General features: G+C 45.8%; 1 protein-coding gene across 3 annotated transcripts; it reads right to left on the reverse strand.

The window, feature by feature from the left end:
- Positions 1 to 734: 734 nt before the first annotated feature.
- On the reverse strand, positions 735 to 27,913 carry LOC102938936 (ATP-binding cassette sub-family F member 2). 3 transcript variants are annotated; one of them, XM_037891518.2, is made up of 15 exons: positions 27,712 to 27,913; positions 26,991 to 27,161; positions 25,939 to 26,151; positions 24,102 to 24,284; positions 23,548 to 23,719; positions 23,275 to 23,370; positions 22,666 to 22,768; positions 22,346 to 22,441; positions 22,134 to 22,253; positions 21,423 to 21,512; positions 21,064 to 21,174; positions 19,378 to 19,440; positions 18,572 to 18,700; positions 1,696 to 1,899; positions 735 to 1,350 (listed from the first exon to the last, which is right to left on the reverse strand). In XM_037891518.2, the coding sequence occupies exons 2-15, from the start codon at positions 27,142 to 27,144 to the stop codon at positions 1,213 to 1,215; spliced, it is 1,872 nt and encodes a 623-aa protein (XP_037747446.1). In that variant the 5' UTR covers positions 27,145 to 27,161; positions 27,712 to 27,913; the 3' UTR covers positions 735 to 1,212. The 3 variants fall into 3 exon arrangements, with proteins under 3 accessions (XP_037747446.1, XP_043397819.1, XP_043397820.1); XM_043541884.1 differs by lacking the exon at positions 27,712 to 27,913 and adding an exon at positions 27,574 to 27,695; XM_043541885.1 differs by lacking the exons at positions 735 to 1,350; positions 1,696 to 1,899; positions 27,712 to 27,913 and adding an exon at positions 14,731 to 15,025 and having other exon boundaries at positions 26,991 to 27,316.
- Between the last annotated feature and the right edge of the window lie 83 nt (positions 27,914 to 27,996).

The following is a 27,996-nucleotide window of genomic DNA, read 5'->3' on the forward strand; positions in this document are numbered from 1 at the left end:
GCTAATTTTTAGTCCCACATGACATTCTGATATGTCAAATACGAAGACAGCTACCTATGGTGGAAGTAGACTTTGCAGGTGTAAAGATTTTAACTTCTTCACTTTTGACAAGTTTCTTTCACTCAGTGCAAAATACATGCAAACGGAGTATTAGACTATTCTGGAAATTGGCACAGCCTCTATACATGGGCTGAGGAGATACAAGCACTGATTCCCTTCTAGAAACCTCCTAGAAACTGAGAACACCAAAGACTGGATTTTGGCTTCCTTTCAGCCCAATGAGTAAGGGAGAACTGGCCAGCCCAAGAAACATGATCTTCGCTTACTGAAAGAGCTGCATTGTGTCATATTCTGCTAAGTCAGTAAGAAGATAAAGGCATGTAAGTGGTCTGGAAAAGTATAGAATTGTAGATTTTTATTTAACATTTCTTATTTATTGCACTCCTAAAATGAATGTCACTATTGTATCGACTCACCTCAGTGCCTCTGCAGCTCAGTTACCCATAGTTGCCTCATCACCCCATTCTACTTATTTGTACTGGAAGACTATTCTGTACTAACAGGGGGCATTTGGTGTCAGTAGGAAAGACTCCAGCATTTCCCCCAGGTCCAGGTCAGGGTGCTAATGGGGCCCTGTATCATGCACTAAAACCCAAGAAGCTCAGCACTAACTGACAGCTAGTTCCATGCTCTCATGCCCAGTGAACCTCACAGGAAGAGGAAGGAAAGCAGGAGACTATTCTTCCCTCTTTATTGACTGATGGATTCTCAGGCAGATCTGGTAATTACACTGTTAAATAATCATTAAAAAACAAATCAAGGCCTGAGGAGTTTGAAGTGAAGTTTCTAAACTGAAGCAGAAAGTTGGGGGTGAAGGGTGAGAAGATGGGCTAGGGTCTCCACTTCTGTATCACTGCAAGTCAGATTCCCTACTGCCATCACCATGACTCCAGCCTACTGGAGTGGAAAGTCTGATGTAGGATGGGACACCATCCAGCTGTGGATACAGTTGCCTGAGTGCAGTTGGAATAGAAGGGAAGGGTTTGTCCAGATGTGGAGATACGGCGGGGGTCGAGGAGAAGCAATGTTGCAGCAATGCTAGAACAGAACCACAGAGATAGCAGCAGAGTCGATTCCAGTCAGCAGGAGGGTGGGTCAGGCTGGCCGTTGTGTCAGTCTCTAGGGAGAGCACCTGACCGACCCCTCCAGCACTCACACGTTGTGGGTCTTTTTGGTGAGCTGGGGCTCCTCATCCACTAGTTTTGACTTGAGATGTTCCTTGTAAGCGAGGATATCACCCTGCCACTTTGTGATTGTCTGCTTCTCGCAGACCCAGATCTCTTGGGCAACCTGAAAACATAGGAAGTTGGTCCTTAGTGCTGCTCTACTCACAGGGGCACTAGGTGGAGGATTCCCTCTCCACCCCACAGGGGGGCCCAGGCTCCCTTGTCCCCTTTTGTCCAGCCAAAGCAGGCAAGCAGCTGCCAGCAGTTCACTAACTCAGCTAAACACATTCATAGCTGTTACGCCAAATTAGGTGATCAGCATAACAGGCCACAGAATCTCACCCAGGAATTCATGCATCCAGCCCATCACATCTGACTGAGCTAGAGTGGGTCTGATAGAGACAGACGCCCCACTCCCAATTTACTGGCTGAGAAAAGTACTTGACGAAACACCCCACCCCCACCTTACCTGCTGGATGAGCCTGAAGTCATGGCTGACAAGCATCATTCCTCCCTCAAACTCGTTGATGGCATCTGCCAGAGCATCTATTGTTTCTATATCCAAGTGGTTGGTGGGTTCATCCAGGAAGAGCATGTGGGGATTCTGCCAGGCCAGCCACGCGAAACACACACGGCACTTCTGCCCATCAGAGAGGTTCCGAATGGGGCTCACCTGCCAAACAGACAATGCTTACAGCTCTGCAGAGGCACAGATTGCACCAGTTCCCATAGACTGGTCCTCCCATGAGAGTCAGGATGGAGTACTGCATGCTAGAACTTGAATTCTCCATGGGCAGCACTTCTGCATCACAGCAGGGCAGCTGCAGTGGGCTCCTGTCTTGACTAACCCTTCCCCCACCACTGCACCAGGGGTCCTGCAGATTTCTGAAGCAGAAACATGGAGCAGTCAAAGATGCTGCTCATGCTTGAAGTCCTATCAGGTACAGAATTAATTAAGGTCATTATAGGGCCACATCCTACCCACAGCCCTAAATGCTGCCCTCAGTTTCAGAGTGACTGGATGTTTCTCCTAGAGCAACTAGCAGGGAAAGTTATTTTTAGCTTTGTGGAATTAAGAGCCAAATCAGCTGGGAGGAAGTATTTAATCAGAAAAATTTAAATGATAATTGGGAATCATTTAAGAAACACCTTCCTAAATGCCCAAAAAGCCACAATAGAGGAAGGCGGCCAAGTTGGTTAAAAACCCAACTGTGGTTTAGAGGGGAAATTAAGGCAGCTATTAAAAAAAAACAAAAAAAACCCCACAACAGAAGAAAGGGGAAACTGATAGAAATCAATATAAAATTAGAAGTGTGGAACTGTAGAAAATTGATAAGAGAAGCAAAGGGACACAAGAAGAAATCTACGGCAAGCAGAGTTAAGGACCATAAGAAGGAGTTTTGTTTTAAATTATATTAGAAACAAAAGTATCCTGACAATGGGCCCGGTCCACTATTAAGTGGACATAGTAGAATCATCAACAATAATGAAATTTTTGCCTTTTCTGTATTAAGCACGTTTGACTTGGTAACACATGACATTTGATTGAAAACTAGAATAATAAAATTAACATGGCACACACTAAATTAATAAAAACTGACTAACTGATAGCTTTAAAAAATGTAACTGAACAAGGAATCATCATCGAGTGGTTGTGTTTCCAGTAGGGTTCCACAGGAAACTGTTCTTGACCCTATGCTATTTAACATTTTAATCAGTGACCTAGAAGACAAAAGTCATCACTGATAAAGTTTGCAGAAGACACAAAAATTGGGGAAGTGATAATGAAGATGACAGGTCACTGATTCAGATCAATTTGGATTGCTTGGTAAACTGGGCACAACTAAATAATACACATTTCACTACTGCTAAATGTAAATCTATACATCTAGAAACAAAGTATGTAGGTCATACTTATAGGATAGGGGACTCTCTATCCTGGGAAGCAGTGACTGAAAAAGGCTTGGGGGGGGGGGGGGGGGGGCGTGGCGGATAATCGGCAGACTGTGAGCACCCAGTCAATGCTTTGGCCAAAATGGCTAATGCAACCCTGGGATGCATGAACAGGGAAATCTCAAGTAGGAGCAGAGAGGTTATTTTACCTCTGTATTTGGCACTGGTGTGACCACTGCTGGAATTCTGTGTCTAGTTCTGGTGTCCACATTTCAAGAAGGATGTTGATAAACTGAAGAGGGTTCAGAGAAGAGCCACGAGAATGATTAAAAACTTAGAAAACATGCCTCATAGTGATAGACTCAAGGAGCTCAATGTGTTAGCTTAACAAAAAGAAGGTTAAGGGGTGACTTAATTACACTCTAGGTACCTACATGGGGAACAAACATTTAATAATGGGTTCTTCAAAATAGCAGAGAAAAGTATAACACAATCCAATGGCTGGAAGGTGAAGCTAGACAAATTCAGACTGGAAATAATCCGTAAGTTTCTAACAGAGTAATTAACCACTGGAACATTTTACCAAGGATCGGGGTGGATTCTCCATCACTGACAATTTTAAAATCAAGATTGGATGTTTTTTGTAAACATCTCTGCTCTAGGAATTATTCTGGGTCAGTTCTCTGGCCTGTGTTATACAGGAGGTCAGGCTAACTAATCATAATGGTCCCTTCTGACCTTGGAATCTACATAAGCTGCTAAAGCTAAATGACTCAATTAGTCCAAACAAAAAGGCCTACTGATATAATTCAGGGACTATATTAATATGCCTGGTAGGCAAGAGAAGTGTGGGATTGGAAATCAATTAACCAAAATTTATATGTTGGAAATTAGACCTACTTGGTGGACAAAATAATAAGAGGGCAGGCTATTTCACCCATCAATCCCTTTTGTGGTTTTTAAAGGGAAAGCCTTTGGGAGGAAATTTTATGGACGACAGGTGGGCTACCATGATAATTGCTGACTGCCCTCCATCTCCTGGGATCCACTGTAATATCAATGGACCTTTGTCATCCTGACACCAAGAAATTTCCTGGGTGAAGAGAGAGACCCTGATGACATTGCCAATCCCACTGGCATGGGCTGAATCCCAAACACCACCCCCCACCCACCAATGTGTCCTTTTTCTTCTCCACCTTACTACTTTATTTTCCTCTCTCCCCTCTTTTGCCTTCTGTCCAGTAAGAGTGGCTTAGCTGGCCAAGACTGCATCTTTTCCAACACTGCAACCAAACAGCTAGCTAAATGCAAGGTCCTAAACAGCCCAACACTGGTACAAGTTTGCCATGTCTCAAAGGGGCTGAGACTACCATGTTCTGTGCCCCGGTTTTTCCAGTAGTGTGGTTGAAAGTGAGAATCAATATCAGATACAGAAGCTGCATGTTCTATCTTTGCTGTTCCGTTCTTTCCCCTCTAGGAAATGGGATTAGATGTTAATAGCAACCCATTTCAACTTAATTTATTCTCTTTTCCCCAAAAGGAGAGAGACTATCATCTATAATACCGTTGAAGAGACAGGCAGCGGTGCGTGCAGGTGTTTTTCATTCTAAAAACCCTTTCTCCAGCTAACGGGAAAGCCTTACCTACTTCACATTTGAAATACTTTTAACTGTTTCTTTCTTTTCTGTATCTTTAATAAAAAGGTTAAAAAGCATCCTTAATGGTGTTTTCCATCATATTAAGCAGACTAAGGACTCTGTATACCACACTCCAAACCTTGTTTAGGCTCATACATTCCATCTAAATAAACACTACAGAACTCCACTTCAGAGAGTGGCTGCAACTTAAGACAAGTTCATACCACTTTGTACTGTGACCCAAGGGTCAGATCTAGAACCAAGCTAGGTCAGGCTAGGTTAGTATATGGATGGGAAACCAAGCAGATGCAAAGTCCATCACAGACAAATCCAAGAATAATCCAAAAATAAGGGGGAGTGAAGGGTGCAGTGTAGCCGCTCAGTTCCCTTCCAACCTCCAGTGCTAAAGATGCCTCATCACAAAAAACCTAGTCCACATGGACCATGAGGAGAAGGAAAAAAGGATCCTACAACTGGCCTTCAGACAGGGACCCTGTCAACTAATGGACCCGTTTCTTTCTGTTTAGGTACCATGCTACCCCAGGTAGTGGGTATGGCCAACAATCAAATAGTCACGGTGACCTGTGTTGCACGTGCCATGTTCTCATTCCCGCTAAAGACAGAAGAGATTTGTAGTCTATGATGTGTAAATTGGTGGCCATCCAGGGGATGATAATCTGTGGGTTAGAAGTAGAAGCATCAATACTACATAGCATCAGAGCAGACAGACTTTGGTATATTGATAAGGGAAGCTCGAGACCAAGGGGAAAAAAAAATGTATGGCTGGCAGAATTGAGAAGAAGAAGAAGGAATCTTTTTTCTAACTATGCCATGAACGAGAGAAATCCCAGCAACAGTGCAGGCTCACTACTGGATGAAGATGGTAAAACTGTTAATGAGGAAGAGGCAGCAGTCTTAAATATTTCTGCACCATATTTGGAAAAAAAGCAGGATGATGTAGTCACATCACATGAACGAACTACTTTTTCGTCCATTAGTAACTAAGTGTAGCCAATGATTTTAGTTTATTCTTCACTGATTGTGTGATATGTGTATTCATATTTACACGTTATATTAATGTACCAGTATGTTCTATCATAGATTCATTGTAGAATTCTGGAAGTATAAGATTGATCAGTATTTAGGCCTTGTCTACGCTACCGGGGTAAGTCGACCTAAGTTACACAACTCCAGCTATGTGAATAACGTAGCTGGAGTTGATGTAGCTTAGGTCGACTTACTACTGTGCCTACCCCGCGCTGCGTTGACAGGAGACACTCTCCCATCAACTTACTCTTCCTGTTCCAGTGGAGCTCCGGAGTTGACAGGAGAGCAATCTGTGGTCGATTTAATGGGTCTTCACTAGAGCCACTAAATCAACAGTTCTCAAACTTTTGTACTGGTGACCCCTTTCACATAGCAAGCCTCTGAATGAGACTCCCCCCGTTATAAATTAAAAACACTTTTAATATATTTAATACCATTATAAATGCTGGAGGTAAAGCAGGGTTTGGGGTGGAGGCTGAGAGCTCGCGACCCCCTCCATGTAAGAAACTTGGGACCCCCTGAGGGGTCCCGACCCCCCGTTTGAGAACCCCTGTGCTAAATCAATCCCTGGTACATCGATCACAGCGGCATCGATCCCCAGTAAGCGTAGACATGCCCTTAGAGGGAATCACATATTCGATATAAAAGACAGACAAGCTGAAATGCAAGAACCTGTAGGCCGAGGCCTGCAAGATTTTAGCTTAGCTATTTTAGGCCTTGGAGACAAGAAATGCTGACACAAATAAATGACCAACGAATAACCCGATGCCCCGAGATGATGGGGAAAAGGTACCAAATGGTGATATTGGGAAAAATTAGCCAGAAGATTAATTTTAAATCATAAAAATGCTGAAAAGGCACATCTGTTGCCAACATGTGCCTTAACTACAGGATACAGGTTGAATGTCAATGCTAATGAGAATAAAGAGAACCTACACAGCCTACAGAAATCAGGGTCCCTTAAGTTTCTAGGGTACATCAGACCAATAGGGAAAAAGAGGGTTGACACTTTTATGGACATATGGAAAATATAGGAATAGGCAGAATCACATTATAAAAAGGGGGTGCCCAGAGCAGGAAAATTGAGATTCCCATGGGAAAAGTCCAGCAGGAACCATCCCTCTACTGATGATCAATCCATGAGACACCCATCAGACCCTAACACTATTATTTAGGGTATGAGTATAACTATATTTGTAACTATATGCTTGGGTAATCATAACTTTTTAATTGTAACTTTAATAAAACTTATAAAACAGACTAGACCTTATACTTGTGAATGTCTGTGTGGTCACTATCCTTGGTCTTTATGTGTGCCTAGAGACTCTACATCTGAAGCAAGTAGAACAGGCAGCTTTCACTCTGTTAAGCTTGAAACTGTAGCCATCAGAGCCGAACCCACAGTAGCGCAATACCACATTATAAAATTCACTTTAAATAAAAGTCTACCTGAGGATATTAAGACGACTTTGCTAGGGCTAAATATTTTTAAATCAATATAGAGTTCTATAATAGCTGATTGAGATGATCTTTTGCCCACTGTTAGTTTTTCATAAATCTTTAAAAGCTGGGGAACTGGAAAAGCTGACAGGATTCAAATCAGTAAAAAATTAGATGAGGAGGAATATAATACCATCTTTCATTTTTTTAAAAAATGAGATTACAAATTTGACTGACGAAAGTAACCATGTAGAAGTAGTATTCTTGATTTTTGTAGCCATTGAACAAAAAAATTAGCACTACACAATATCAATAAGGTACATATTAAATGGATTAAGAACTGGCTAACTAATAGGTCTCAAAAAGTAGTCATCAATGGTAAAGTTTCTAGTGGGGATCTGCAGTGATCAGTCCTAGGCTGATCACTGCTGATAAATCTATGGATGACAAAGATTGGCAGAGTGAAAGTAATTATGAGGACTGGGTAGTTACATACAGCCATCTGGAGTGCACTGTAAGCTGGGATCATTCAAACATAATGCATTTTAATACAGTCAAATGCAAAGGTCTTCATCTAGGAACAAGGGATGCACGCCAGTGCTTGACAGAACAGGACACTATACCTGGAAAGCAATCACTCTGAAAAGGATTTAGGGATCATAATGGACAAGCAACTCAACATGTCAAGCATCTTCACACACTGACTCGCCAACCTAGCGAGGACAGCTTTAAACTAAGGTTTAAAGGGGGCAGGTGATAAAAGCCCACAGTATGCATAATTAAGGCAACCTTAACAGAGGGGCTAGATAGCAAGGGTAGGGTGAGAGGACTTGGAAAGTTACAGTAGGGTCAGAGGAGCAATAAGAGGGAAATCAGTGGGGGAATCTATTCAGCATCTTAGATGTCTATACACAAATGCAAGGTGTATGGGGAAGAAATAGAAGTATTAGTACACAAGCTAAATTATGACATAACTGACATCAGAGACTTGGTGGGATAAGTCTCATGACTGAAATATTGCTATAGGGGGTATAGCTTGTTTTGGAAGGACAGACGGGAAAAAGGGAGGAAGTGTTGCATTATACATCAAGAATATACACACTTGTTCTGAGGTCCAGAAGGTGAGCAGCAGTTTAAAGTCTCTGGGTAAAGAGAAAAAGAGGGGGGCTGGAAAATAGGAGTGACATCATTGTAGGGGTCTACTATAGACCACCAAATCAGGAAGGGGAAGTGGATAAGACATTTCTGGAACAAACAGAAGTTTCCAAGACACAAGACTGGGTGGTTATGGGGGAAATGTACCCGGATATCTGTTGCAAAAGTAACATGGCGAAATAGACTATGTCCAATAAGTTCATGGAATGTATTGCAGACAAATTTTTGTTTCAGAGAGTGGAGCAAGTAGCCAGGGACAGCCTTTTTAGACTTGATTCTGACCAACAGAGAGGAATTGGCAACAAATCTGGAGGTGGAAGGCAATTTGGGGAAAAGAGATCATTAAAATGGTAGATTTCATGATTCGAAGGAAAGGAAGGAGCAACAGCAGCAGAATAAGGACAATGGACTTCAAAAAAAGCAGATTTTAAACAAACTCAGAACTGGCAGGAAAGGTCTCGTGGGAAGAAAACCTAAGAGATAAAGGAGTTCCGGAGATCTGGCACTCTCTCAAGGAGACAAGATTAAAAAAGGAATAGAAAAGAATTGCATAAGAATGTGAGGACAAAATCAAAAAGGTTAAGGCATGAAATGAGTTACATCCAGCAAAGCACACAAAAGGCAATAAGAAGAGGGCTATTTTAAAATACATTAGGAAAAAGGTAACCGCTACCTCAGTAAGGAAGTAGAGCTAACAACAGATGATGTCAAGGAGGCTGAGATGCTTAATGCCTATTTTGCTTCAGTCGCCACTAAAAAGGTTAACGGTGACCAGATACACAATTAGTATTAACAACAAGGGGGGAAATGAACAAAAGCAAACATAAGGAAAGAACAGGTTACAGAATATTTTGATAAGTTAGATGTAGTCATGTTGGTATGGCCTGATGAAATTCATTCTAGGGTACTTATGGAACTAGCTAAAGCAATCTCAGAACCACTAGCAATGATCTTCGAGAACACATGGAGGATGGACAAGGTCCCACAGGACTGGAGAAGGGCAAACATAGTACCTATCTTTAAAAAGGGGAACAAAGAGGACCCCATGAATTATAGAGCAGTCAAATCTAATTTCAATAACTGGAAAGATATTGCAAAAAAATAAAATAAAAATAAAATAAATTATTCAACAATCAGTTTGTAAGTACCTAGAGGATAATAAGGCGACAAGGAACAGCCAGCATGGATTTGTCAAGAACAATCATGCCAAATCAACCCAATGTCCTTCCTTGATAGGGTTACTGGCCTAGTGGATAGGAGGGAAGCAGCAGATGCGATGTATCTTGATTTTAATAAGGTTTCTGACAGTCCCATGTGACAGTCTCATAAGAAAATTAGGGAAATGTGGTATAAATAAATTTACTATTACGTGGGTGCACAACTGATTGAAAGACCATACTCAGAAAGCTGTTATCAGTGGTTCGATGTGAAACTGGGAGGGCATATTGGAGTCAGTCCTGGGTCCAATAGTACTATTCAATGTTTTAACTAATGATGACTTGTATAGCAGAGAGGAGAGTATGCTTACAAAATCTGCAGATGACACCAAATTGGGTGGAGTTGCAAACACTGTGGAAGTCAGGATTAGAATTTAAAAGGGCCTTGACAAATTGGAAAATTGGTCTGAATTCAAGAAGATGAAAGTCAATAAAGACAAGTGCAAAGTTCTACACTTAGGAAGGAAAAAAATCAAATGCACAACAACACAGGGAATAACTGGCTAAGTGATAGTACTGCTGAAAAGGATCTGGGGATTATAGTGCATCAGAAATTGAACATGAATCAACAATGTGATGCTGTTGTGAAAAAGGCTAATTCTGGGGTGTGTTAACCAGAGTGTCATATGTGGGACATGGGAGGTAATTGCCATGGCGTACTCTGCATTGGTGAGGCATCAGTTGGAGCACTGGGTCCAGTTCTAGGCTGCGTTCCCTGTAAGCTGCACTGTCGGGTGGCCGCCCGGAGTGATTCAAGTGCGCATTTGATTAGCAGAGCTGCGCACAGCAGCATGTGTTCAGGTGCCCCTCCACCCACTGCTTTGCAGCCATGTTGTTCCTGCAGCTGCTCCCAGGACCCTCCTGCTGGCTGTGCAGAGCAGAGGGAGGTAGGGAGAGAGAGAGAGAGAGAAGAGAGGTGTTGATGCCAGGGTGTCCCCTTTCCCCTGCACCCCATCGCCACAGAGCAAGGGAGAGGGGACAGGGCCAGGACTTGCAGCAGCTCTGAGGTCTGAAGGAGCCTTCTGTCCAGGCAGTGTGTGCCTTAAAGAGACAGCGCATGGTCTCTCAGAGACTTTCCCAGCAGCCAACACTCACACAGTCTCTCCCCTGCCCATGTACCCCATCTCCGCAGAGCAGGAGAGAGAGGACATGGCTCACGCAGAGCAGGAGAGCTTTCAGTGAGTGCCTTAAGGAGACAGTGCACAGTGTCTCAGAACCAGCAGACAGAGAGAGTCTCTCTCTCTCACACACACACCCCCTCCCAAAACATACTTTTATTACTGTTGTTGTTACTTCTTGCACATATATTCTCTGTAATTATATTCTTTCAAAGTGTGTTATTTTAGTTTTTTGACTGGTCTATACATTTCATAATTTTTATTTCACTCTTACTGCTCAAAGAATTAAATTTAAGTGAGTTCTAAAATGCCTCACCTGTCCTGGCTGGAGTAATTATCCCTATGGTAACTTTTAAAAAATAAATATATCATAACTAGGTTTTTTGTTTCTACTTGTGGCGCACATTACCCGGGTGTACATAACAAAATTTATTCTGCACATGGATGGAAAAAATTACAGGGAACATTGGTTCTAGGTGCCACATATAAGGAAAAAAGTGGACAAAATGGATAGAGTCCAGAGGAGAGCAACAAATATGGTAAGGTCTAGAAAACGTGACCTATGAGACAAGGTTAAAAAAAATGGGCATATTTAGTCTTGAGAAAAGACGACTGAGGGGGGAACTGATAACATATGCGAAGAATATTAAGGGTTGTTATAAAGAGGACTGATCAATTGTTCTCCATGCCTACTGCAGGCAAGAAGTAATGGGTTTAATCTGCAGTAAGGGAGATTTAGATTAGATATTAGGAAAAACTTTCCAACGAGAAAGGGATAGATCATTGGAGGTTTGTAAAATCAAGTTGGACAAACGTGCCAGAGATTCATAGATTTTAATGCCAGAAAAGGACCATAATTTAGTCTGATCTCCTGTATAACAGGCCATAGAACTAACCCAAAATAATGCCTAGAGCAGATCTTTTAGAAAAACGTCCAACTGTGTTTTAAAAATAGTCAGTGATGGAGAATCTACCACCACCGTGGTAAATTGTTCTAATGGTTAATTACCCTCACTGTCAAAAATTTACACCTTATTTCTGTCTGAATTTGTCTAGATTCAACGCTCAGCCACTGGATCACATTAGACCTTTCTCTACTACACCAAAAAGCCCATGACTAAAGATTTCTTCCCCCATGTAGATATTTATAGACTAATCAAGTCACCACTTAGAATTTTTACAAGGCATGTTTTCTAATCCTATCATCCCTCTCATGGCTCCTCTCTGAACCCTATCCAATTTGTCACTTCTTGAATTGTGGGCACCAGAACGGGACAGTGTTCACCAGTGCCAAATACAGAAATAAGATCATCTCTTTCCTCCTACTTGAGATACCCCTGTTAATGCATCCCAGGATTACATTAGCTCTTTTGGCCACAGAGTCACACTGGGAGCTCATGTTCAGCTGATTATCCACTGTGACCCTCATATCTTTTTGAGTCACTACCCCCCAGGACAGTCTCCCATCCTGTAAATGTGGCCTCCATTTTCTCTTCCTACATATATACTATTATCCCTCACACCTCTCACTGATGAGATAGAATCATAGAGGATTAGGGTTGGAAGAGATCTCAGGAGGTCATCTAGTCCAACCTCCTGCTCAAAGCAGGACCAACCCCCACTAAATCATCCCAGCCAGGGCTTTGTCAAGCCAGGCCTTAAAAACCTCTCAGGATGGAGATTCCACCACCTCCCTAGGGAACTCATTCCAGTGCTTCACCACCCTCCTAGTGAAATAGTGTTTCCTAATATCCAACCTAGACCTCCCGCACTGCAACTTGAGACCATTGCTCCTTGTTCTGTCATCTGCCATTACCGAGAACAGCCGAGCGCCATCCTCTTTAGAGCCCCCCTTCAGGTAGTTGAAGACTGCAATCAAATCCCCCCCTCACTCTTCTCTTCTGAAGACTAAATAAGCCCAGTTCCCTCAGCCTCTTCTCATAAGCCATTTGCCCCAGCCCCTAAACATTTTCTGCAGGGGAGAGGGGTAGATAGGGTCCAGAGTGACCTAGACAAATTAGAGGACTGGGCCAAAAGAAATCTGAGAAGGTTCAACAAGGACAAGTGCAGAGTCCTGCACTTAGGACGGAAGAATCCCATGCACCGCTATAGACTAGGGACCGAATGGCTAGGCAGCAGTTCTGCAGAAAAGGACCTGGGGATTACAGTGGATGAGAATCTGGATATGAGCCCCAGTGTGCCCTTGTTGCTAAGAAGGCTAATGGTATATTGGCATACTGCCTTAGTAATAGCAGTGCTAGCAGACCGAGGGACGTGATCGTTCCACTCTATTCGACATTGGTGAGGCCTCATCTGGAGTACTGTGTCCAGTTTTGCACCCCACACTACAAGAACAATGTGGAAAAATTGGAAAACGTCCAGTGGAGGGCAACAAAAATGTTTAGGGGACTGGAACACATGACTTATGAGGAGAGGCTGAGGGAACTGGGATTGTTTAGTCTGCAGAAGAGAAGAATGAGCAGGGATTTGATAGCTGCTTTCAACTACCTGAAAAGGGGTTCCAAAGAGGATGGATTTAGACTGTTCTCAGTGGTAGCTGATGACAGAAGGAGTAATGGTCTCAAGCTGCAGTGGGGGAGGTTTAGGTTGGATATTAGGAAAACCTTTTTCACTAGGAGAGTGGTAAATCACTGGAATGCGTTACCTAGGGAGGTGGTGCAATCTCCTTCCTTAGAAGTTTTTAAGGTCAGGCTTGACAAAGCCCTGGCTGGGATGATTTAGTTGGTGTTGGTCCTGCTTTGAGCAGGGGGTTGGACTAGATGACATCCTGAGGTTCCTTCCAACCCTGATATTCTATGATCATCCAGATCATTAATGAAGATGTTGAATAAAACTGGCTTCAAGACAGACCCCGGGAACTCCGCCTGATACCGACTGCCAGCTAGACATCGGGCTGTTGATCACTACCCGTTGATCCCAACAATCTAGCCAGCTTTCCAGGGTGGATAAAAATCAGATTTTTTTGATAAAATGCTTTTTGAGGAAAAAACCTAAAGATAAAGATATATCTTTGAGCTATAATGTCTCCTCATGGAATAGGAAATATAAATTCTATAGTATGAGACAGTATATTAATGTAATGTTTAAGAAAAGTTTTGTGAATGAGTTCCAGTTGTTCCTGGATTAGGGACTTAATCTTATGTGGTTCCAGGGGCTTCTGTATAGATTATTTAGGTTAATCTTTCTATCTACCCAATAGGACTCAATGGTCAGTCTAGAAGATACCATCAGAGATGCTTAGTTTTGCAGTTCTCAAACTGGGGATTTTTGTCTCCACAGATAACATACTTGTTAGTAGCACAAATGTTTTTAAATAAATAAATAAGGTGAGAAATAACAGACCTCAACCCTATTGTGTCTCTGCAAATCTGTGTACACAGTCAATCTCTTACCTCTCTCTATAAGTGCAAAGTTTCAAAAAGTTCAATGAATAGAAGATTGCTGGGGGCGGAATAGATCTGGACAAGGAGAAGTAGTCTAGAGATAATGTGAGAAGGGAGGGACAGGCAGTAGAAACAAGAGTGAAACTGTTTGAGCAGCATATTCCAGAAGTCTTGAGGTCTTTCTGAGTGTAGCCTTCATTGATTTGAGATCTACCATACCATTCTCTCACTAGAAGGGAAAACTTATAATGGCAGCAGGTTGTAAGAGAGACCCAGTTTGGGAATATTTTAATGAAGTTCCTCTACCTGTGGGTAAGAAAGGCATACATGCAAAATGCAAACAGTGCAACAAAGAAATGAAAGGCCTGATTGGCCAAATGAAACAACATCACGAGAAGTATTCCTTCTCAGGAGGAAGCTGCATTGATGATGAAAGGAACATGTCTGAACATGCAGGATCTTCAGGTTGGTAAACATTTTTATTTCATACTTCCTTCTTAAGGACTGCCTGTCTTCCTTCTGGACTATTCTTGAATTCTCATGTTTGAGCAAAAAATATAGTACCATAGAGTAACAACTATCATTTTAGATACTGTTGTGATAAAAAAAAATAGATAGCTGAAATAGGCAGATCTTCCTTTTACAATTTCACCTTTAAAGTAGTATGGAGTGTCAGTGAATGAAATAAGGAATACTAAATGAGCAGTATGGTAATAATAATTAAATAACTACATTGACTTATTTTGTTTAGGAGAATCCATCCTCAACATACAGGATTCTGAAGACTATCCACCTTCAAGATCACCATCATTTTCTGTAGTGTCAGAGTTATCGCCAATGACAGTGTTTCAATCATATCATGTATGGCACGTAGCCACAGTATATCACCTATAGCAAAAAGAAAAAAAAAAAATCTCCATCTTCCAGAAACAACCATAGGTAAGTTTGTGATAAGAACCCGCAGATTATAAAAAAAGGTAATTGATGAAAAAATTTCCCGGTTTGTTTATGCAACAAACTCTCCTTTCCGTATGATTGAGAACCCACACTTCATTAACATGGTTCAGTCATTAAGACTAGGATACAGTCCACCCAACAGAGCAGATGTCTCACACAAATTGCTGGATAAAGTGTATGAAAGAGAAATTGAGCAGTGTGCAAAAGGTCTAGAGGGTGAAATTGTTAACCTGAGACTTGATGGGTGAAGCAATGTCCACAATGATCCCATTGTATGTGCTTGTGTGACAACAGAAGGTAATGTCTTCCTGACAGAAACAATTGATACATCAGGAAATGCACACACAGCAGAATACTTACAAGTAGCAGCAGTAAAAGCTATACCAAACTGAAAAAAAAATTCAAATGTTTAGTACGCAGCTTGGTCACAGACAATGCTGCAAATGTATCCAAGATGAGAAGAAATTTAGGAGTGAAGAGAGTCCCAAGCTAACAACATATGGTTGCAGTGCTCATTTGATGCACCTCCTAGCCCAAGACTTCAGTGTTCCAGAAATAAAAGCTAATAATGTTGAAATTGAAAAATACTTCCGTAACAACCACTTTGCAGCAGCTGCTCTGAAAAAAGTGAGAGGAACCAAGCTAACTCTCCCACAAGACGTGCGATGGAACTCAGTAGTGGACTGTTTTGAGCACTGTATCAAGAACTGGCCTAATCTGATGACACTTTGTGAACAAAATTGTGAAAAAACAGATGTCATGGTCACAGCCAAAGTTCTCAACATTGGGCTTCAGAGAAATGCTGAACACATGCTGAGTACCCTGAAGCCTATTTCTGTAGCCTTGAACAAAATGCAGGAAAATAGCTGTTTTATTGCTGACGCTGTTGAAATTTGGATGGAACTGAGTGAGCTTAAAAAGAGAAATATGCAATGACAGAGTTAAATTACAAGGATTAAAAAAAATCGAATGGGACAAGCACTATCTCCAGCTCATTTTCTTGCAAATATTCTCAATACTTGGTACCAGGGTCAAATCTTAACTGCTGAAGAGGAGGAGTTGGCTATGACATGCACATCCAGCAATCATCCCTCCATAATGCCAACTATAATAAACTTCAGAGCTAAGGGTGAAACACTCAAGAAATATATGTTTGCTGATGATGTTTTAAAGAAAGTCACATCAGCGAACTGGTGGAAGTCACTTAAGCACTTGGATTCAGAGACTGTTGAAGTGATAATCTCACTTTTAACAGTAGTAGCTTCTTCTGCCGGTGTAGAAAAAATATTTTCTTCCTTTGGACTAATTCGTTCCAAATTGAGAAATCGTTTGGAAAGCTTGTGTTTCTTTTCCAGATTATGAACAAACAGGAAAATGAAGATGAAGACGACAGAGTTAGCTGCAGAAGTCAATATTTTAAGTTTCTCATGTTGACCTGGCTGACATAGTAAATTTAATTTTTTTTTAAATTTCATTTAAACAAGTTTAACAAAAACAAACCTGATTTTAAAAAACTTGAAAGTTTAACTAAATTCAGAAATTCATGTGCTTGTTTTGTTAAATTATTATATGTTTGCTGTTGAAGAAAAAAAATCCAGAATACATAATGTTTTAGTTAAATAAAACAATTTAAATGTCTGTCTGGTGATGTTCTCCTACAGCATGGCAAGAAAATACTCCAAATATTAATGATTAATCTGTTGAATTGGAGATAGTTCTCCTCCCAAAGACTTCATAAATATCTGCTTCAATTACCTTTGGTAAATGAAATAACCAAATGATCATTCATTTTCTGATATAGCTGTAAAACTAATCTGAAAAGTTTTCAGACTAAATCACTTTAAAAATGTATAGTGTGTATCTTCTAAAAATGAAACCTACATCTATCTCTGAGTTGTGAAGAATATGTATTAAGTTTATATCAGCCAACAAGAATGCACTTTTATGAAGAAATCCATGATTAAATTGAGGCTTCCTGACTAGTGATTTAAATCAATTTGATTTAAATCAAATCCACCTTATAGTCCATTCATCCAATCCATACTTTTTTAACTTGCTGGCAAGAATATTGTGGGAGACCATATCAAAAACTTTGCTAAAGTCAAGGTATATCACGTCCACCGCTTTCCCCATATCCACAGAGCCAGTTATCTCATCAGAGAAGGCAATCAGGTTGACCAGGCATGACTTGCCCTTGGTGAATCCATGTTCACTGTTCCTGATCACTTTCCTCTCCTCCAAGGGCTTCAAAATTGATTCCTTGATGACCTGCTCCAGGAGATGACGGAAGCATTTGGTGGTAGGCTAAGTTCCCTCTAAGCTACACGGCTCGACAGCAGCCTATCAAGGGCCCCAGCCCGGCCCAGAGCTGCCACAGTGGGGAGAGGTGCCTCTCCCTCGGCCCCAGTCCAGGTGCACCCCAAACCCCTCATCCACGGCCCCACCCAAGCCCACAACCCAAACCTCTGCCCCAGCCCTGAACCCCCTCCCATACTCCAAACCCCTCATCCCCAGCTGGAGCCCTCACCTCAACCCTTGGGGGCCTTGCAGGAGGAAGTGAAGAGGCACACAAGTGGTGAGTGGATGGCTGGCTGGGGGAAAAGGGTGGGGGGGAGGAGAAAGAGGTGCGCACATGTAAGCAGCTGGTCGGTGGACCTGGGGGTAGAGCATGGGCAAGGCTTTGTGGGGGGGGGGGGGGGGAAGAGAATTGGAGGCGGCTGAGAGGGGGTAGGCCAAAGAGTCCAGGCATGCACAGCCTCTCCAAATGGAGGAGTCACACACCACCCATGAAGATGACTATCGCACCGTGGTCAGAACCTACCAATGGCACAAAGAATCCGAGCTGATCTATGCCACTGCACCAAAGGAAGCAAAACAAACATCCTCTTTCTCTGCCACCACAGCTATTCCACACAGCGAGCCAGCTAATCAATCCCAACGGCATAACCCAGGCACCAGCCACGGCACAGAACATTGGGATGACCACGCAGGATCAGACCCAAAGTCAGTCTAGTCCAGTATCCTGTCTCCAACAGCAGCACAGACTTGCTGAGGGGGAGACTAAACTGGACCAGATGTGACACAAAACCATCTGGGGCATCTAACAGGCCCAGGAGGCAGAACTCAGAGGAGCTAGTGAGGTGAGTGATTCCATAGTCACCAAGCCTGGAGCCAAGCATGAGACCCTGCTCCCTTGCCACACACTCCCTGTTGATTAACTGAGTTGTTTCCCCACAGACTGGATGGGAGATTAGAAATAGCCTTTTTAAATACTGAGGAGGTGCTCGACACTGTAGCTCTGGGGCCACAAGCTCATAAGTGGGAGAGGGCTTGCACCTCCATTCCCCAGTGTAGCCCACTGCCCAGTAACTCCAGATGGCTGGCAGGTGAACAAAAGGAAAATGGTGGCTCTGCATCCCGAGTATCACTCCAAGAGGAGGCCCCATGGAATAGATGCCCACTGCAGTCCACACCTACCTGCTGCTTCCCCGTCAGCCCATATCTGCCAATGATCTTCCTCATCTCCTCCTTCTCCTTGATCTCTGGGTAACACTTCATCATGTACTCCAGGGGTGAGAGGTCCAAGTCCAGTTGCTCTTGCAAGTGCTTGACAAAGAGAAGAGCAACTTCAGGCCAGCACAAGCAGAGATCCCAGTCACCTGCTGAGAGTGAGTTCACAGCCAGCAAGCCAACCCCAGCCCCCCAAACCTCTTCGCCTCTGTGGGTACAAGCTGGGGAGCAGGAAGCATAACTTCAGTTACACCTCCATCCCCAGATCACAGCAACCCATACCTGCCAGTGCCTCAGTGTGGTAAGAGGCTCACAAGGCATAAGGAAGCAGCCTCCGTATCATACAGAGCTCTGGTAAAGAACATCATGCTTTGTGCTGTACCAGGCACAGAGTTGCAGTCTCCAGTCCAAAGGATCAGAGACAAAACAGACAGGCCCAGAGCAGCACTGTCACACCTTCCAAGGGAAGCAGAGGTTGCCAACATAGCCTGCTCAATAGCCACACGCAGCAGGAGGAGACATGAGCTAGAAGGAAGTCCAGAGCCCTTTCACTGAGAAGCAGCTCTTCCCCATTCCAAGCGCTGTGCTGTGACTAATGAGGTGCCTCTTCACCTGGAGGCACAGCCTCTGACCCAGCAAGCAGGAGCTAGAGACACTTAAGCCAGGCTTGGGGGAGAGGCCTGGGGAGAAGAATGGAGAGATGAGACCCCTCTGTTCCCAGGTAGTCATCCCCAGCAGCCTGGGACATTCCTCACTGCCCCTGCAGGGATTACCTGGTGGTATCTGCCAATTTTCACATGCGAGTGTTTGCGAATCATCCCATCTGTGGGCAGCAGCTGGAAGGAAGACAAAGGCATTTCACAAGGGAATGGCAGACCAGCCACCCCTCCCACAATAGCCCATGTTATCCTGCTCCAGCTGATGGGAGACAGCTGGCTTGAGTGGCTGTGGCAGCAGTGAACCATGATCTTATCACTTCTCCCCTCCTGCAACCCTATTTTACCAGGGGGGCCGGCGGCAGCTCTTCCTGGGGTCAGTGAATGGGTCATGTGTTGTAATAATTGCCCCTACAAATTTATTCTAAATTGTGAGCTCAACTGGGAAACTGGATAAAAGTTTATACAGTGTCACAATAACCTATAACAGTAAGTGTTGGACTAATTCAGTCTTTCGTCTCAACAAAATGTCTCCTGATATAACTCAGGGACTGTGTTAAGATCAAGCTTTGTAAACAAGAGAAGGGTGGAACTGAAAAATCAGGGAAGCAAAATTGGTGAGTCAGAAACTAGGCCTAATCAGTGAGCAAAATAAAGCGAGATGGGCTATTCCACCCATGTCTCCCCTTTTAGGGTTTTTTAAAGAAAAGATGTTGGGGAAGAAATCTGACTACCGCACTGCTGGCTGAAGGAAAAATTAGAGAAAGGGAAGGAGCTGGCTTTCCCATCATAGCTGCCACCCCCAACATCTCCTGGGACCTGGACCTTTTTCATCCTAATCCTGAAAGATGTCCTGACCAGATCAGGCCAGAGAGATGGAGCCAGATGACACCACTAGTTTCACCAGCTCCAGCTTAATCCTAAAAAACCACCTGGGATGTGAGACTGTCACTCACCCTTCCCCCTTGTGTTCTTTTCCTTCTCCACCTTATTTCTTCTCTTTCCTATCCCTCTCCTTTTTCCTTCTAATACAAGTCTTGCTTATCCAGCCAAGACTGTATATTTTGCAACATTGTTTTAAGCTTGTGACCAGGAAAAGGTAGCTAAATGCAGTGCCTTGCATAACCTGATGTTGGTACAAGATTGACAAGCCTAATCAGCTCCTCCAAGACCATATGCTCTGCCTGTGTTTTTCCAGTACTGAAGTTACAAGTGAATGCCAACATCAGAGACAGATGCTGCACTTTCTTTCTTTGCTGTTCTTTCCTCCCTGCTTTGTGAGTAATTGTTTTGTTTTCTAGGAAATGGGATTGGACTTTAACAACAGCTTCACCCCATTTCAACTAACTTCTCTCCTTTGCAGAGAAAAGTTATTACTAGGTAGTTATTTAATACCATCTACAAGACTATCAAACAAGGGTTTTCTAAAATCTCTATCCAGCTAAAAGGAAAGGGAACAAGAAACATTAAAATTAAAGCCTTAATACTTTATATTTCAAATGCTTTAACTGTTTTCCTTCTTTCTGTATCTTTAATAGAAAGCTTAAAAATTTTTAAATGATGATTGCCATGGTACTAAGCAGGCTGAAGTCTATGTATACAAAGCCCCCAACCTTGTTTGAAATGGTTTAATGTTGTTAACATGACCCAGTCAGTGTTCATCTTTGACTCTTTGGACCCATGTACTCCACCTACAGTAATACAACAGAGGCTCTGTACAAGGAAGCATTTTGGGTGCTGCAGGTGACACCAGGGCTGTAGGGGTGGGGAAGAGAAGGAGAAACAGCCATACAGGAAGCATACCTCTCCTGTGAGCAGTTTCAGCAGCGTGGACTTCCCAGCACCATTGGGTCCCACAAGTGCCACACGTGTGTCCAGGTCAATCCCGAACTCCAGGTTATTATAGATCCAGGGCTGCAATCCACAGGGGAGACCATGAGAGGGGTCACGCCCCAAAACACCTGGTAAACTGTGATGAGCAGGCCCAGCTTGGGCACTTCTGATAAGCCACAGCTGCAAGAGCTGAGCCCCTCCCCAGTCTGCTACAGTCTGATGGGGAAGCTGGGCCAGTGGCCTCAGGGCCCAAACAAGGGGAGGGGGAAATCTTCATGCAACCCAGGCAAGCACAGCACCAAGTGTGCCTGGGAACAGAGAATACTCACCCCATCCTTCATGTACTTGAAGCTGACATTCTGCACCATGATGACAGGAGGGGGGATTTTCCCACATGGTGGGAAATAAAACGACAGAGTCTGGGAACAAAACACATCCCCATATTAAGTTCCTGCCTCACCCAGGGGACGAGGGGAGCCCTGCAGTTCCAATATGACTTGGCTTCCAAGTATGGAGGAGCAGCTGCCTGCATCCGTGGAGCCCAGAGAGCACCATGATGCCAGGGAGTAGTCAATGGCTTTACAAGTTGCTCCTAACAGCCACCAGGTCAAGCAGGCCTATAACTCACTAGCAGGAGGTTTGCTGTGACATTCAGCCCATTGCCGGCGACTGCCTACCCATTCTGCTTCCTTTGTGGGGTAGGTGTGTTCATGTCTCCACCCCACTTTAATCCTTCGGCGGAAGGGAGGGGCTGCTCCCCCACCCCAAGCCATTCAGCATTCATTGCTTTCCTTTGGATCCCTTGGGAGGGTTGGACAAGCCTTCTCCCCCACGCTGGGATAAGAAGCCACTGTATAGTAGCCCCCCCTGCATTCTCTTTTGGCCAGTCTTCTGTTAGAGCTGATGCCCCATTTACTGCCCCGCCCCCAGCCATTCCTGCTTCCAGCTCTGATGATTATTCCCAGCTGCAGCTCATTTTACTTCTCCAGCCATATTTATAGTCCTTGTCTCCCACAGTCAGCCCCACTTCTCCATCCTACCTTATCATTCACCACCCTCTCTGTTAGCCCGGAAGCCATCATTTTCTGAAGAGTCTTCTCTTTGCTTTGTGCCTGCCTAGCCAGCTTGGCACTGCCATGACCGAATCGTGCAATGTAATTCTGTAATGAGACAAGGGATTACCTTGTGGCAGCTGCCATGGTGGGGGGCACATGGGGGAAGATTGAGAACTGCAGTCCAGTTAAATAGATACCTTCATGTGGGCAATCTGATCCTGCTCCCAATGGAAACGCTTCATCTGATTTTCTTCCAGCTCCAGCCGGGTCTTCACATACTGATCATAATTCCCCTGGAGCGAGAGACCACAGGCCATGAGACAGCTCCCAAAGGCCACGCCCTCCCTGCACATAACTGAAACAAGATGCCCAGGCCTCTTGCAAGGAGGTGCTCTCTAGACTGCACAGTCCTGCCCTGGAGCCAGGGATGGGTCTGGGATGGAGCTGGTAGCCTAAACAGGGGTCTCCTCCTCCCCCATCCCAGGTGCTTGTCCACACCCTGGCCCCATTCACTCACCGTGTAATACTTCAGTTTGCGGTTGTGCATGTGGATGATGTTGGTGCAGATGCCATTCAAGAAGTCCTGGGAGTGGGAGATCAGCACAAGGATCCGTTTGAACCTGCAGCACCACATGGCTATTAGAGGCCCAACTGGGATGAGACTCCTAGGCTGGCAGCCCTGCCAGGGACCAGGAAGGATTCATGTCCACTACGAACCACTCTGGATTCCCTCCCATTAGAGAGAACCAGGTGCTGCAAGAGCTTTAGGGAAAGCTCCTAGGCTCAGTCCCAGGTAAGAGAATGATCCCTCACCACAACTGGGCAGAATGGACAGGAAAGAGGCCCTGACACACTTTTCGGAGGGCCTAGTCTGCTCCGTGGGAAACACTAATTCAGTAATGCCTCCCAGAGAGTGTCCTTTTGGGCATGGACTCTCCTACTGTCCATTCAGCACCCATCACAATAGGCCCTCAGTGCCACCATAATGCAAACAGACATGTCCACAGGTGGCACCTACAGAACAGCTGCTGGGAGCGATTGCTCCAGGAAGCAAGCTGCCCTGGGATGCCCCAGAAGGGTGCACAGGCACCAGAGCACAGCAATAGCTGCCTCCAGCCACGCTTACGTTTTCAGCTCCTCTTCCAGCCACACACAGGCATCCAGGTCCAGGTGGTTTGTGGGCTCGTCCAGCAGCAGCATGAATGGCCGAATGAAGAGAGCTCTGCAGAGGCCAGAAGGAGAGAGGTAGTGAATAGAGGTTTCCCCAAGCCCAGTTTGGAGGGTGGATGTCCAGAAAGCAACTTCCACCACCTCCCCAGAGATCTCTCCACCTCCAATGTAGCAGCCTGGAACAAAAGAGGGGAAGGCCCAGGGAGGGAACACTGAGCGTAGCACTCACCTGGCGAGAGCCACCCTCATTCGCCAGCCGCCACTAAAATCTTTCAGCTTCTTCCTCTGCATGGCTGGAGTGAACCCCAAACCGTACAGGATCCGGGAGGCCCGCACCTCTGCCTTATCGGCGTCTAGCTCCTCCAGACGCTCATACAGCTCCATCAGCTTCTCACACTCCGCTGTGAGAGAAGACTCCGCCAGTCAGCACCTGCGCCAGCACCTCACCAATCCGAGACCCCACCAGTGTCCCACTTTCCACTCATGTCCCTCCTCACTGCTGCCTGCAGCGGCTAGGGGCTACCTCTCTGCCCCCTGGTTCACAAACCTCCTACCAAGGCAGGGACCCCATAGCAAGCTCCAGGGGAGCAGGCTCCACTCTAGTTTGAATGGAAGGAGCTGTTGTGTTGCTGGAGAAGGAGCAGTGCTCCCCAGAAATCTCCAGCTAAAGCTGGGCAGCAGAGTCAGGCTTCATGCCCTGTGAAAACTTTGGTGAAGAGCCTGAGTAAGAGGCCCTTCCCCCAAGGGGATTCCTTGCCTGCATGAACCCCACTTGAGCATTACCGTCCTCGTGAGCCAGCCGCTCAGCTTCCCGCTCCAGCATGGCCCTCTCCGTATCCACCTCCATCACACACTGTAGTGGCGTCTTCTCGCTAGGGGGCATCTCTCGGGTCAGGTGATAGATGTCAATGTGCTCTGGGATTGGCACTTCCCGCTTCCCGATAGCAGACAGGAGCATCGACTTTCCTATGTACAGGCAGGTAGACAGACAGACAAACACCCTCCTGTTACTGTCTGGCATTGGCAGCGAGTGCAGTTATTACTATGTGATTACCAAGACACCTAGGAGTCCTACTCATAAATCAGGAACCTACTGTGCTAGGTACTGTACAAACAGAACAAAAAGACAGTCCCTTCCCCAAGGGGCTCACAGTCTAAGCGTAAGGCAAGAAACAACAGATAGGTACAGACAGGGGAGTATGAGGAAACAATGAGACAATATCGGTCAACGTGGTAGGCAGCAGTCTCTGCAGACTAGCAGACTAACAGTCAAGTTTTATGTAGGATCATCGGAAAGGAGAGTTTTAAGGATAGTCTGGAAAGTAGATAAGGAGGTAGCTCTGCCGATATTTATGGGGAGCACCTTCCAGGCACGTGGGGCAGCCTGGGAGAACGCACAAAGGTGTTAGGAAATGTAACAAGTGGGCACTGGAGGCTGGCATCTACTGATCAGAGGCAGGCATCAAACAGAGAAATGATAGATAAAGCTGGGACTAACTATGAAGAGCCTTGAAAGTGAAGACAAGCAGTTTATGTTTGAGATGATAAGAGAAAGGGGAGCCAGTGGAGGGATTCAAAGAGAGGGCTGACATGGTCAAAGTGACAGGCTAGGAAAACGATCTTTGTAGCAGTATCCTGAATGGGTGTTAGTGGGGCAACAGTGCATTTGTCAAGAACAGAGAGATGGATGTTGCAGTAATCAAGAAGCAAGATGCTGAGAGCTTGGAAGAGAATTTTAGCCGTGTGGATGGATAGGAAAGACCATATCTTAGATATTATCTAGAAAGAATCAGACAGATTTAGATACAGCCCGGACATTAAGACCTAGAGAGAGGTCCAACTCAAATGTGGCTCCCAGGTTATGGGCGTTAGTGACAGGCAGGAGGGTGGTGTTGTCCATAGTGATCAGGAAAGAAGACAGCAGGGAGGGTGATTAGGAGCTCTGTTTTACCCATGTTAAGCTTGAGCTGATGGCTAGACATCCACGACGAGATGTCAAAAGAGACAGACTGAGGTTTTAAGCTTGGACAGAAGGAGACAGGTCTGGAGTAAAGAGCTGAATCATCAACACAGAGATAGTAGCTGAATTTGTGTTTGCATATGAGATTACCCAGAAATAAGGCAGAGAGAGAGAAGAGGAGGGACCAAGGGCAGAGCTCTGTGGAAACCGCACAGAACCTTTGGAAGGCAGAGGAGGAGGATCCTCCATTAGAGAGGCAGGCATAGAACCAGGAGAGGACAGAGTCACTAAAGCCAAGAGAGGGCAGGATTTCAAGGAGGGAACCATAGTCACCATGGCTTCCCTGCACTGTGACACTGATGCTGCTAAATACACAACACAAAGCTGCAATGTGAATCCATCTAACTTCCTTCCCTGTTTTACTCCCCCTGGATCTCCCTGGGGTAAGGGCAGGTACCCCAAGTGTATTTGCTGCACTGCCCCAGCTGAGTCTCACTCTGTTTTTCCCTGCTCAGGGGGCACCTCTCTCCAGCATCACTGAGATTTTGCATCCTACAGCTCACCACCAGTTCACTGACCCCCCCCCCCCCAGGCATTGTTTCTCCAAACCAGCACTGAAAAGCTCTCTCCCCACATGCACACAGCACCCCCCAATCTCACCTATCCCATTGAGCCCGATAAGCCCATAGCGACGCCCTGAGTTCAGCTCGAGTTTGGTGTCGCTCAGCAGCTCCTGGCCGTGGAAGGTCAGCGAGAGGTTAATGATGTGCACATCAGTGCTGTTGGGGTGGGAGGCCAACACTCCAGTGACAGCGCGAGCAGCTGCTTTCTTCAGCTCAAAGTCCTCCAGCTCCTTCGTCAAAGCATCTATCTCTGTGTGCGGAGACAGGCCAAAAGACAAGGACTAACCCAGGGTCCCCATGGCAGCCCTCACTCCACCCCCAGCACCCAAAATGATGTGGGAGTCTGCCCCTGCCCAAGCACTGTTCCCCAGGAAAAGAGGCAGCTCACTTGCTCAGCTAAGCAGGCAGAGTCACTATGGTTAGTGAAAAACAAAACAAAAAAAAACACACACACCAAACAAACACCACACCACGAGGAGTACTTGTGCACCTTAGAGACTAACAAAGGTATTTGGGAATAAGCTTTCGTGGGCTAAAACCCACTGCATGAGATGCATGCAGTGGAAAATACAGTAGGAAAATATATACACACACAGAACATGAAAAAACGGGTGTTGCCATACCAACTGTAAAGAGACTAATCAATTAAACTGGGCTATTAGCAGGAGAAAAAAAACCTTTTGTACCGATAATCGGGATGGCCCATTTCAAACAGTTGACAAGAAGGTGTGAGTAACAGTAGGGGGAAAATTAGCATGGGGAAATAACTGATTAGTCTTGTTACAGTTGGCATGGCAACACCCAAATATCCTGTGCCACTCAGATGCCAGCATCTGACCTCCACAGAGGGTTTCTTAAATCAGTCAAGTTGCAAGAAAGCACCACACAGTGCTCAATTTGTAATGAAAAAGATGCCGGGGCTCAAGCAGTATTTTTACATCCATAACTGATTCAGCAAGGCCAGGGGTGGGGGGCTCTGAACTGCCAAGCCCTGGCTGTAATTAAGCACCGGCACCTCAGCCGGTGCTGAGCTGGGAGGCACCTACCCAGGAAAAGGAAAAAGTCCAACACAGGATGCTCCTTTCTCACCTGTCCCTTCTGTCCCATTGGCCTCCTCATTCTTCATTTCCTGTTGCTCCATCTCAGCATCCCCATTCTCCTCTGGGGTTTTCTTTGGCCGCTGGCGAGCTTTGGCTGCCTCTTTCTTCTTGGCTGCCTTCTTCTTGGCCAGGTCAGAGGGCATGGCTACAGGTCACAGCGCTAGCACAGTTGCGAAAGGAAGAGGAAGCAGAGCCCCGTTAGAGAGAAGCCAAGGCCCGGCACAGACCCCGGGGCTGAGTCCCTCTCCTGGGCTCCCATGACAATTTACACCCTCTGAACTCTGGGCCACTCGCAGTTTCCTGGGTCACGGGTCCTCCCACCTTCAGGGCTCGGAGCGAGGCCTTCACCCCCGACTCCTCCGAGGCCACCCGCACCCCGAGGAGGGCCAGGCGCCGGGCCCCCAGATCGGCGCGGCCGCTCGGCTCCTCGCTGCGGCCGGGGCCGGGGCCGGGCCGGCAGCCCGCGAGGCTGCAGCGGGCGCTGGGAGGGCCGGAGCGGCGCCGCGGTCTCAGAACTCGCGGAGCAGCTGCCGGGAGGCGCCGCCGCAGGGCGCAGGGCCGCCGCCGCTGACCCCCGGCTCCGAGGAGGGCCAGGCCGCAGCTCGCCCGGAGGCGCCGGGGAAGCAGCGGCCGGAGGCCGGCAAGGCCCCGTCAATTTCGCCCTGGCCCCGGCCCCAGCCCCGCTCCCTCGCCGGCCGCGCGCGCCTCACCAGCCGCCGGCTCCTCCGCGCTTTTCCGCCTGTCGCAACAGAACAGCTGCCACCGCGTGCGCACGCTCCGCCCCCTCCGGCCCGACCGCCAATCGCCGCGCGAGACGTCACTGCTCGCCGGGCCCCACCGCGCTCTGGGAAATAGAGTCACGTCCCGCCATCGCCAGAAGAGACTGGCCCCGGCGGGCCTCTGACTCCCAGCATGCACCGCGCCAAGCCGCAGGGCCCTCCCCAATAGAGGGCCGAGCCACCCCCGCAGCTGGGCCCCACAGCGCGTAACTTGGG

The sequence above is a fragment of the Chelonia mydas genome, chromosome 2 (assembly GCF_015237465.2).
Source record: "Chelonia mydas isolate rCheMyd1 chromosome 2, rCheMyd1.pri.v2, whole genome shotgun sequence".
NCBI classification, from domain to species: Eukaryota; Metazoa; Chordata; order Testudines; family Cheloniidae; genus Chelonia; species Chelonia mydas.

What these genes read in the sequence shown, in the direction of transcription:
- LOC102938936 (XM_037891518.2), bottom strand. Translation starts at nt 27,144, where the DNA reads ATGCCCTCTGACCTGGCCAAGAAGAAGGCAGCCAAGAAGAAAGAGGCA. An exon ending in GCAAACTGAAGTATTACACG is followed by an intron (nt 22,442 to 22,665) that starts GTGAGTGAATGG and finishes CTCTCGCTCCAG; the next exon opens with GGGAATTATGATCAGTATGT. An exon ending in ACTTCAGGCTCATCCAGCAG is followed by an intron (nt 1,351 to 1,695) that starts GTAAGGTGGGGG and finishes CTATGTTTTCAG; the next exon opens with GTTGCCCAAGAGATCTGGGT.